At 42.6% G+C, this 12,578-nt stretch overlaps 1 protein-coding gene across 3 annotated transcripts in view; it reads right to left on the bottom strand.

Moving 5' to 3' along the window:
• The window catches only part of sf3b3 (splicing factor 3b, subunit 3), a 53,998-nt gene that overhangs the window by 22,326 nt on the left and 19,094 nt on the right, over window positions 1-12,578 (bottom strand). For all 3 annotated transcript variants that reach the window (XM_034236124.1, XM_034236104.1, XM_034236114.1), the window contains exons 17-19: window positions 6,878-7,000; window positions 6,563-6,717; window positions 4,135-4,309 (exon numbers count right to left, since the gene is read on the bottom strand). In XM_034236124.1, the coding sequence (XP_034092015.1) occupies window positions 4,135-4,309; window positions 6,563-6,717; window positions 6,878-7,000 (453 nt within the window). The remainder of the gene's footprint in view (window positions 1-4,134; window positions 4,310-6,562; window positions 6,718-6,877; window positions 7,001-12,578) is intronic.

Here is a 12,578-nt window from a genome sequence, read left to right as displayed (position 1 = left end):
CCTTTTCATCCCGGTTACACTTTTCATTTGCCCTGTACGATGGGCGCTGTAAGTGATGAAAATGGGGGATGTTGGCTTATCTGGCACCCGCAGCTCACAGCCAAAGTGCGAGTGAGCATGGGAGCGAGCGAGGGAGAGTGCACCGGTAGCAGCGCAGTTGTTATTAGCATCTGGTGCTAGCTGCTCTAACGGAAGAAGAAGATGTTTCTACAATAATGTGGAGGGAGAGTCATCTCCAGTCAGACTGAGAGGCTGATAACTACAGCTCAGTGAGGTAAAGGACTCTTGAGTGTTTAGATAGTTCACTTTAGTCTAAGTTATCTCAGTGGGTCTCAAACGTTTTGATCACAATTTATGTAAACACATATTTCCAAGGTAGCCTACTCCTTTATAATTATTGGGATAAAAAGGTTTGAAATCATTCCAATGTATACTATAGGACAGTAAACCAGACATATCGTTTTAAACTGGAGATAAAAAAATATACATAAATAAAATAGTAAAATAAGATAAGAATGAACAACAAAAATAAAATACGTTACATGTATTTGTTATTGGCTATGGGTTATTGGTTATGTTCACATACTTATTTAATTACTAAAATGTAAACCGATCTTTTTCATATGGGTGTTTAGAGTTGTACCCCCTAGATCTAGTCTCTAGTAATTCTGCTTAAAGTGCACCAGATTGAAGCATTTTACTTTGAAATGTTCAAACATTTCTTCCCGGTATGCCTGAGAAGGCAGATATGCTGCTTTTTCTCAACAAGAACTGTTTTTAAATGGGGGGGGGGGGGGTTTCCTTTAAAAGTTGGACTGTTGCACTGTTGTAGCTTCAGTGGTTCTCAGGTTAGTTACATAGCAGTGAATATAAACAGACTGATTAATGTGAATATTACTCTAAACTAACCTGTGTAAAAGTTTCTCGAATAAATGTAATTTTTTTTGGTGGAAGAAGCATGTATCATTTTTTTACCCTGCCCCACAAATAATCGGAATTGAGAACCGTTAAGAACCGGAATCGAAAATTAGAATCGGAATCAGAATCGTGGAAATTCAAACGATACCCAACCCTACTCATTGCTCTTCAGTTTGGAATGTAGTTTACACTTGGGATTAGGAAGTGTTCTTTTACAGACTCACACCAAGGTAAATAATAGGGTTTGTTTTCATTTGATTAAACATTTCAGCGGTGGGTGTTTACAAACTCAGCTCGGCACAACTACTGAGATCTTTCCCGGGATGTCTCTGGAAGGACAGGGACTTGTTGTTTGTATGTATGAGTAGGCTTTCTAGGTGACAAACTGAACTGAGTGCTGTTCCTATTTCTGGGAGAGTTACTTGATATCAGCTGGTGGGCAGCAGAGTTTTGACACATTGAGCAACTGTATGTGACGACTCAACAAGTTTAGGGTAAATAACTGTAATGAAGAACTTCTGCTGAGTACAGTTTCGACTTGTTTTTTTTATTCGACTTACTTTACATCGTTGAGGACAGTAATATCATACATATACTTTTTCTCTGTAGCAGGGGTAGATATTAAGAGTACAATTCCACTGGCCCACCATTGTAACCACTGGCCCAAGAGCATTCGTCCAAAAAAAACGACTAATAGTGAAGAAAATTAACACATTTGTTGCAATAGTAATTTATGCACAAACTACAACATTTGAATCATCAGTTCTTCCTAATTTTCCTCAATTGTTCATATTTGGTTTATTAAAATAATTATATTGTGGTCATTGTTAAAAAAAAGTCTGCCATTATCATTATTATGAGTATTATTATTTGCATAATGCACTTTCTGCCTTCCTGTCATTAGGAGTTAGAAATGTAATGGCTATGCAATAGATTAGAACCGTCATTATCCTAAACTGCTGGGACATTTCCCTATAGAGAATACCTTTATATTTTCTACTGTTCACTTACTTGTCAGCATAGGTCGGCATTGATGTACAGAGCCGACAAAAGACTGTTTATATTGGCATCATATCAAAGCCAACTCCATCGATCAAGCCAGTGTAGCTGAAACTTTCTCTCCACGGGAGCCTGCTCGCGCTGCGCTCTACTCCGCACCAAACAGCGGTTTGCTTTTCACCCAACAACGACAACCGCCTCACGAAACGCTATGTTGTAGCATTAATAAACGAAACAATTTAATAAAATTGCTTGTCAAAATACCAATACCACAGGACAAATAAAACATTTTATAGCAATATTTTTAATGGCCCGAGCGAGCAAGTGGAAAGTATGTTATGCTGGCCCGGGGTGTCTAAATAGTGCTTCCGGGCCAGCGGGCCATTTATAATGTCGAGCCCTGTGTAATACAGGACACTGCCGAGTTCCTGGTATTTCGGTAATAAAAGCGTTTTGTAGCTGTTTTTTTTTATATTTACTAAGTGCTTAACATAAACAAAATGTCAAACTATAAAAAAAACAGCAGTTAATCGGGGCTGGCTCTGTTAACTTGTTAAGCCCCAAGCCTGTTTTTCAGGCCTCAGGAAAAAATGCCCAGAACAAATTACTATCTTCACTTCTAAAAGGGGTAAATTAATATTCTTTTTTCTCAAAGCAATGATAAACCTGTGAGTTGGATGTAGAAAAGTCAGAATCAATATAGATGTTTTTATTTTAAAGTAAATTCAGATTGAACATAGTAAAAACATTTTTTAAATAGTTTCCGTCCAAAAAAAATATTACTTATAGTGAAAACCACCCTTGAATGATGGGATCGGAGACTAAAAGCTTTAGGAATTCAAACTGTAACCTATAATAAGTACCCTGTATCAAGATTGATGCAAAACAGAGAAATCTGACCTTTTTAGAGAGGTTTAGAAAGAAAAAAACACTTCTGGGTCTATTTGCCATATCTCTGGAACCCATTGGTCGATTTTGATGATTGACACTTTTGAACCGTTAGAGCCAATAGAATCGAGGGGGGGTTCTTAAATCCATCTAAACATTTCCATTGAGGATTGAGAGTGATGCGCACGCAGTTTGCCCAAAACCGTTACACTATAATGAAAAATAGGTATATTGCCATAAATGTTATGACGGATTATCAGTAATCATTTCAAAGTGACACAGAGACATTGGATTAACCTTCAGCAGCGTTTATATGCGTTGTAAGGCCATTGAACACAACTTTTGATCAGAAAACAGCAAAGGTAAGACATATTTGCCGTTTTGGCCCCGTAAAGTGAAGTTGTGTGTTGTCTTTGCTGGCTTTCGCTGCCATGAGTTCTGGTCGCACAGTGATGATACTTATACCATTGGAATCTGTGGAATCTCAGCTTTCATATGATATCTCAGGGTATATGCAGGAATCCTGAAGTCAAATTTAATACCTTTTAAGACCTGTTTTTAAGACCCTTTCCATACATTTTAAGACCTCATCACCACTTTTGAGTTTTAACCGGTTACATTGGCGACACACTTTACCTCACATTGACTATATACAGTATTGATTGTCCTTCCTCCTTATCTTCCAACCATTTGGACGCAGACTTGCATTTCCACATAACGATGTTTAATAACCGGTGTAAACGGACCTTCGCGCGCTATCAAGCAGTGAGCGTGCGATGTCCTGTTCAGATTACGTTACATCCAACGGGATTCCATAAATAAAACTACACAGAATCACACGACACACCTACGCCATGATTACATTCAGGCAGACTGTAGGATACAACCTCTTTGGACAATTTATAAACGTATTGAAAACAAGCTACAAAATGTAATACCTTGGAAAATGCCGTTTAATACTTTTTAGTAGCCTTAATTTTCTCTAAATTGATTTATCAACTTTTAATACTTTTTAAGACCACGCGGACACCCTGTATCGAGTTTATGCAGATAGCATGAAGTATCAAATATCGCTACCGTGAGTTATGTGCTTAAGTGCGTTAGCACTCTTTCGCTTAGTGCTAATTTAGAGGCTTGGCGTTACCCATGTGTTTCGTTTAGCTAAATATGGTTCATATCATCAATTAGCTGAGTTTCTTCCCGTTAAGTGGGTATGACACATTAATAGGTTGTTAAATGTTAAGAAGCCCCAAGACACAGTTTTGTGAATGCCAGCGGGGGCAATCGGGCTTAACAGGTTAATCCTATGATTAACATTGCAAATCTTACCTCAGCCATTTGTTGCTTCCTCTGGGCTTTGGTTGCCTCGGTGTAGGCATTGTGGTCGGTCTCGATCAAAATGAGGTTGTTGGTCTCCGGGTGGATTACAAACTTCCTCGGAGTGTACTGCAGAGGAAAGGCCACCTGGTTGAAGACTGCTCCCAATTTCTCCAAAGCCAAGATTCTGCAAGACAGATGAAGAGAAGGGAGAGACTGTTACAGATCCTTTTTAACTTCAAGGGTACAGCCGAGCTACGAAATTAGAACCATGCTTCTCCACTAATCCGTCCCACCCAACATTTATTTCACAGGGCAACAAATTATTCTGTTAACTGTCAAACCACATCATAACACTAGGTAGAGGAGTAGTACATTACATTTCATTTAGTCGACACTTTTGTCCAAAGTGACTTCCAATAAGTACATAAACAGTGCAGTAGAGTCATTGCATTCCTGATTTTTTACTGAGCAAAGGCTAGAGCGCAGCGTTTCCGCCAGACGGGCGTCTTGCCGTCATTTGAATCCCTTATTCAGCTCGGAACACCCTGAACTCGAGCCGAGGGCGTCTAAAAAAAAAAATGACAAGGACATCCCTCTGTTGGAGGGGCAAAGGAGTCTGGTGGGATTATTTTCACCGCCAGCAAAGCGTGTTCCTGTGACGGAACAAAAAAAAACACGCCACATTTTCCAAGGACCATGCCAGGAGGGGTGTCGTAAAGAGATAGTATATATAAGGGACGGCGCAATTCAAAAGTGTGTGTGTGTGCATACGTAAAGAGATAGTATCTATAAAGGGACGGCTCAATTCAAATTTCAAGACGTGATGTCACACACCACCACCACCACCCCCCCCCCCCGCTCTCGGGGTGGACGCCCTCTCAGCCCTGGTCTGGCGGAAACACTGCTCGAGAGATTGCTCGAGAGATTGCTCTTAAGATGCGCTTTAAGATCACATATTCGTAGTTTGAGGTGCAATATATGACTCAGCAGCTTTAAGACATGAAGGAACTATTATTTTCCGCTTTGCTCTAATGCATTATTTTTGCTGGAAAGTGGACGGTACTTGACGGTAGTGAAAGTACTTTTCTTAGGAATAGTTCCTGGGATTTTGTGTTCACACCAAAAAGATCTGGAACTAGAACTTTTTTTTGCGAACCTTTTCACCCCTTTTTAGTCCCTGCTAGAGAGCAGGTACTTTCCTGGGGAGAAAAAGGTTCCAATTTCTGATTGGCTGGGCGAAGAAAACGGGCCACGCACACTTAAAGCGAGCTCCGCGCTGTAGTGGAAATGCGCCATAAGTTCCGGGAACTATTCCTGGAAAAAGTACTTGGTGTGAAAGCGCCTATTTTTAAGTGACGTTAGCGCCCTCATACTATATTTTTCTAGAAAAACCCCTGGCAGCCCATGCTGAACAACTTGGGGGCCCACATTGCAACTCTTTATTTAAGATGCAGTACAACGTGAATTTCTGAAAATATTAAATTCACTAAGCTTTTGTTAACCTTTATTTTCCTATTTTAGTGGACTGACGGCTTTGGGCCTTGTAACGCACTTTATTAGCGTGATTGCACAGTACCGTTGGGCATGGCATATTTGCACATTTGATGTAATTTATACTAATTATTGAGATAGTATTTATTAAAGGATTAAACCGTATTGATTGAAATGTCGTCTGGCTGGTCGGGTCCTCGGCTCCGCCTAACAAGATAGGGGAGTTAGCGAGAGCGCCAAAAGTGCTTAAATGCTGGGGTAGAATGACAGCGGTTAAGAATAATCCGGGTGCAAATAATATGTGGGGGTGTAGACATCATAGCGTTAAGTGGCAGTAATTGTACAAGTGCTGACTGCGTTTAGTTGGGTTTGTATGTGTGTACTTCTGTTCAGTTATACGTTTGTGTTTGAAAAGTGTTCCCCCTCCCGTTATGTCTGTTGCTGGATTGTGTGCACCTGGTGCCCTGTGTTGTCTCCTCTCCCCTCACCTGTGTCTAATTGCTGATTAGTGTGTGTGGGTATTTAGGCTCTGTTTGCCTGTCTGTTAGGGCCAGGGAGTGTGTGTGAGATCCTGGTGGCTGCAGGCTGGGCTCACGTGAATAACAGCAGCAGCAGCAGCAGGATTGAGGCTGTGTGTGTAATGTGTTCATGTTTTAATAAATGCCCACACCGGGTTGTATTTTTGGACGTTCTGCCTCTGCCTCCTTGCTTGGTCGGGCCGCTCAATTGTCAGCTTCACACCGACAAACATTTATCAAAGGATGAGAACCATAATTAAAATGTAACCCTAACAATCACACAAACATAATTTCTTAAAGACGTATAATGTATATTTTTCTGCATGTCATTTTTCTTGAACTTACCAAACATCTAAGAGACCTTTTAAATAAGTATGACAAATAGGGCTGCCTATTCAAACAGGTCTACCTGCAGTGTATATCCATACCTCAGTGTGTTGGTGGAAATGGCGACGATGCCTTCAGGGCATTGCTCAGAGGCAAAGCCAGAGGCGTACTCCAGAGTCTCGTATGACAGCGGGGTCAGATGGAAGCGCGACTGGTACGAGTAGCTCAGCCAGGACCGACTGGACATGGCCAGAACCTGTAAGCGAGAGGAGACGATTTCCAATGATTCACATGAATTGAAAACAGATTTACCAATTCTTAAGGGGTAAAAATGCACACCGATTTATGTATTTTATTATGTTGGAGCTATATCATCTTTTGTGTGTGTGTGATGATTGTATGTTAGTATCACATACAGCTTCCTGCCCCTGCATCCTGACTCTGAAGAGCTTGACGGGTCGGGACCCCAGGTAGCGTGTTCTGGTGTCTGACAGGTCGCCCGTCACTGGATCCAGAACAGTCCTCAGCAGCACGCCGTTCTGAGAGAAGGGATCAAACAGACACAAAGATTACTAGATGACATTAGAGCAGATCTCAGATTGTGGGTCATGTTTGAGCAGAGCTTCTGATTGATGTCATGGGTTGTTGTAGCTATTTTTAGAACAACCATAGAGGATAGGGTTACATATCCCTATCCTATACATTAATAAAGAATGCAAAACAGTTTTTTCTCATGAATCTATCACTAAGTAAAAGATCAGTCGGAGCTCACATTAAGTAGACCCTCCAGAAAAACACGGACAAAAACCCTTGATTATGCGATCAAACATGCGGGGTTTTATATGCTTTTATGCGGTGAAATTGCGAAATATGCGGAAAGTTGCTAAATATTTTTTCTTAAATATTGGGCTGTCTTATTTATTCTCTCTCACACACAACCTGCCACTAACGTTAAACCCTGTGAAGCTGACAATTGAGCTGCCCGACCAAGCAAGGAGGCAGAGGCAGAACATCCAAAAATACAACCCGGTGTGGGCATTTATTAAAACATGAACACATTACACACACAGCCTCAATCCTGCTGCTGCTGCTGTTCACGTGAGCCCAGCCTGCAGCCACCAGGATCTCACCCACAGTCCCTGCCTCCTCAACAGACAGGGAAACAGAGCCTAAATACACACACTCTAATCAGCACAACAAGACACAGGTGAGGGGGGAGGAGACAACACAGGGCACCAGGTGCACACAATCAGCAACAGACATAACGGGAGGGGGAACACTTTTCAAACACAAACTTATAACTGAACAGAAGTACACACATACAAACCCAACTAAACGCAGTCAGCACTTGAACAATTACTGCTACTTAACGCTATGATGTCTACACCCCCACATATTATTTGGCCTTACGGTAGTCTAGGTTGCCCTCTTGAGACTGTGAAACGCATGCGCAGTTAGTCTGTGTCGACCTGGAGCATGAGGTCCACTGTTCGTTAATGGCTCTGTATTGGTGTTATGCACGTTGATTGAATAAACCAAGTTAACAGAAGATAAACGTCGTGTTTATTTGTAGTAGACTAACATTGGTAGCAGAGGATGGTTAGCAGAAGATGGCTACTGCTAACTACAAAGTTCCACCGAAGTTCGACGAATCCCGACCATACGAGTGTTGGAAAAATGAAATCGCCATTTGGAAGCTGGTTACTGAACTTGATAAGAAGAAACAAGCCCTCGCCGTTGTCCTGGGGCTGGAAGGAAGGGCAAGGGACATCGCCATGGAAATACCCGCTTTGGATTTGAACAACAACAATGGTATGGACACACTGCTAGCAAAACTAGATGGCATGTTTCTCAAAGAAGAGAGAGACCGCGCATACAATGCTTACTCTTTTTTTGACTGTATCAAAAAGGAGAGCTCAGTGTCCATGGCGGACTATGTGATTGACTTTGAACAGCGATACAACCGAATGAAAAAGTACGACATGACTCTTCCTGACGCCGTGCTAGCTTTTAAACTTTTGGACACGGCTTGTCTAGACGAGAAAAATAGACACATGGCGCTGACTGCGTGTACAGATTTAACGTTTGCTGCAATGAAGTCCGCGCTGAAGAGGATCTTTGGGGGGAGAGTGCAAGGCGGCACATCAAACGGAATACACGTTAACGATGAAGCGTTAGTCACAGAGCAACGCTCACAAGGAAGATTCAGACGTCCAACAACGCAGCAGTTTGGACAAGTTGGACAACAAAGGCAACCGTCACAGGGTACCAACCCACTGGATAGGTTTGGTAAGAGATCAAAATGTGCTATATGTCAGAGCACGTTCCATTGGGCTAAAGACTGTCCTCACAAGAGTAGCGAACAAGTAAAGCTAACTGAAGATCGAACAAAGGTAGAGGAATGTGACATTACACTGTTTACTAAAGCCTCACTGTCTGAATCAGAGGTATTCCTAACTGAGTCTTTAGGGACGGCTATCATTGACACTGCATGTACCCGCACAGTGTGTGGAGAAAAATGGTTGGACAGCTTTGTCGCTGATCTCAGTCAATGTCAAGTGAACCAGATTGTGAAAAGTGAAACTCCAAGCTCCAGACCATTCTGTTTTGGAGATGGAAATATAGTGCATTCCTCCAGAATACTGAAACTGCCTGCCAAAATAGGACAGACAAAATGTCGAGTGGAAACTGAAGTAGTCAAAGCTGATATCCCACTACTTCTGAGTAAGACTTCACTGAAAAGGGCAGGAACCATCTTGGACATGGAGAATGATAGAGCTGTGATGTTTAAACAGAATATCCCTCTTGAACTCACCAGTTCAGGACACTACTGTATAGATCTCAGAGACAAGGACACAGGAATGAATCAAATTGAAATTAAAGATGTGGTCCTTACAGTCACAGAAAACAGCCAGAATGAAGATGAGCTCCTTACAGTCACAGACAATATGACCTCAAATGAGAAACACAAAGCTCTCCTGAAACTACCCAAACAGTTTGGTCACGCTTCCGCAGAAAGACTACAGCGACTCCTCCGCAGTTCGGGAAATAAAGACAAAGATTGTGACACTATTTTACAACAAATAGTACAGGAATGTGACATATGCCAGAGATACAGCAAGACCAAGCCGAAGCCTGCTGTGGGCTTGCCTCTGGCTTCAGAGTACAATGAAACGGTGGCAGCGGACCTGCACGAGTCGGAACCAAGTTTATGGTACCTCCACATCATTGACCAATTTACACGTTTCAGCGCTGGAAGCATTGTGAAAACAAAGAACTCCTCCTGTGATGGTGAACTCTTTCCTTCATACATGGATCAGCGTCCACAGCCCACCACGGAGACTTTTCAGTGACAATGGAGGAGAATTCAACAATGCAGAGTTCCGTGACATGGCAGAGAACTTTAACATTGAGACAAAAACCACGGCAGGATACAGCCCCTGGAGCAATGGGCTACTGGAGAGACACAATCAGACCCTCACCGACATCATCCAGAAGGTCAGACGGGAAAATGGATGTGACTGGCAAACAGCCCTAGACTGGGCTCTCATGGCAAAGAACAGTATGCTCAATGTGCACGGCTACAGTCCTCATCAACTGGTGTTTGGCCAGAACCCCAACCTTCCTTCTGTACTGGTTGATAAACCACCTGCGCTAGAAGGTACCACTATGAGTGCTAGAGTAGGAGAGCACATTTCAGCCTTGCATGCCTCTAGAAAAGCATTTACTGAAGCAGAGTGCTCAGAAAGGATAAGACGAGTACTACGTAAGCAGCTCAGACCCACAGATGAGAAATATGAGATGGGTGACGAGGTGTATTACAAACGAGCTGAATGCACTGAGTGGAAAGGACCAGGGATAGTTATTGGTCAGGATGGGGCTGTTGTTTTTGTGAGGCATGGTGGTTGCCTAGTGAGAGTGCATCACTCTAGGCTTTCCAAGGTGAACACAAAGGTTAATGAAGAGCAAATGGTACAAAATGATGCTGACACAGAAGCAGGAAGTGAGCAAGGTATAAACAATGCAACTGGTAGTTTAGACAGTGAGCAAAATACAGAGAATGAACAACAATTCGGTGACAGGGAAGCCAATACAAGTGAAGCTTTGAGAAGCGTAACACAAACTGAAATGGCGCATAGGCCTAATGCCCATAATAATCCTGCTCCTTCTGCAGGTGTGAGTTTAAAAACAGGACAGACTGTAACATATATGAACAGAGGTGACAATACTCTACTTAAAGCAAGAGTCTTAGGGAGATCAGGCAAGGCTACGGGGAAATATAAAACCTGGTATAACATGCAACATCTAGAGAATGATGGTAGTGATGGGCAAAATGAATCAATTGATATCTCACAGGTTGATAATCTCAACATTGAAACAGAAGACAGAGAAGCTGATGTACTTGTAACCAAAGACATCTCATTTGATGCAGCTAAACAGGAAGAAATAAAGAACTGGCACAATAATAATGTATTTGAGGAAGTTGAAGATGCAGGGCAGAAATGCATTTCCACCAGATGGGTTTGTAGTCTTAAGGACACTCCCAAGGGTATAGTGCCTAAAGCCCGACTGGTTGCCAGAGGTTTTGAAGAGCTGAATATTCAAGAGTTACCGAAAGATTCCCCCACATGTGCCACAGATTCACTTAGACTTATGTTATCAGTGATATGTCAAAACCAGTGGGAAGTCCATTCTATGGACATCAAATCTGCATTCTTAAAGGGTATGGAGCTATCCAGGGATATTTATATCCGCCCCCCTCTAGAGGCAGGATGTCAACATGTTGTATGGAATATAAAGAAATGTGTATATGGTCTTGCAGATGCATCACTATATTGGTACAACAAAGTGAAGGAAATCATGCTGAGTACTGGTGGTAGAGTGTCACAGGTGGATCCGGCAGTCTTTTACTGGTTGGATGAGCAATGTAAGGTCACTGGGGTTCTTGCGTGTCATGTAGATGATTTTCTTTGGGCAGGCTCATCAAACTTTTCATCCAATGTGATCCCCCAACTGCAGTCTGCATTCAAGGTTGGGCGTGAGGAGCATGAAAAGTTCTCCTATGTAGGAATGGATTTGGTAACTGTTAACGGTGAAGTTCAGGTACATCAACAAAGTTATATCGAGAACCTGGAGCCTATTCCCATACAAGCAAGTTGGGCCACACAGAGAAATAAACCCCTCAACGAAACTGAGAGAGAGCAGTTAAGATCAAAAATAGGACAGATCCTATGGGTTGCTAAACAGACAAGACCTGATGTAATGTTTGATTCATGTTGTTTGGCTTCTAATATAAAAGGGGCAACAGTACAGTCTGTTCATGATGCTAATAAGATAATCCGTAAGCTAAAGTCTGAAAAGGTGACACTCAGATTTCAACATCTGGGAAACAGTGATGCTTTGAACTTGATAGTTTTCAGTGATGCTTCATTTGGAAACCTCCCAGACGGAGGTACACAGGGAGGTACTTTTATAACACTTATGGGAGAAAGAGGGACGTTTTCCCCCCTCTGTTGGCATTCAAAGAAAATCAGACGAGTGGTTCGCAGTAACCTTGCAGGAGAAACTCTTGCCATGTCAGATGGGGTAGACAATGCAATTTTTCTAGCCACACTATTTTCTGAGCTCACTACTGGAAATGCTGGACTGAATGCACCCCCTGTACTCTGTGTGACTGATAACCACTCTCTGTTCGATGCGCTCAAGTCCACAAAACAAGTCACAGAGAAGAGACTCAGGTTGGAAATCAGTAGCATTAAGGAGCTCATACAGAACAAGAGGATCAAGCACGTGCGTTGGTCAGACACAAAATCTCAGCTCGCTGACTGTCTCACAAAAAAAAGGAGCTTCGGCTCTTGTGTTCTTAAGGCCCTGACACACCAGGCCGATTTCGGCTGTTTTCGTAAGTCGGGAGACGAAGCGTGTCCTGTCGCCCAAACTCAATTTGGTGTGTCCCGCACCGTCGACCGTGACACGCCTTATTTGGACTGCCTGTCCCGATGCATGGCCGATTCAACATGTTGAATCGGCCATGCATCGGGTCTGGCAGTCGGACCAAACAATCACTCTGATTGGCTGTTCAGCTAGCGAATCAGTGCATGAGAAGCGAAACGGAAG

Source organism: Gymnodraco acuticeps, unplaced genomic scaffold (genome assembly GCF_902827175.1).
Source record: "Gymnodraco acuticeps unplaced genomic scaffold, fGymAcu1.1, whole genome shotgun sequence".
Lineage (NCBI taxonomy): Eukaryota > Metazoa > Chordata > Actinopteri > Perciformes > Bathydraconidae > Gymnodraco > Gymnodraco acuticeps.
The sequence above is the reverse complement of the archived record's forward strand: the minus strand, read 5'-3'. Positions and strand labels throughout refer to the sequence as shown.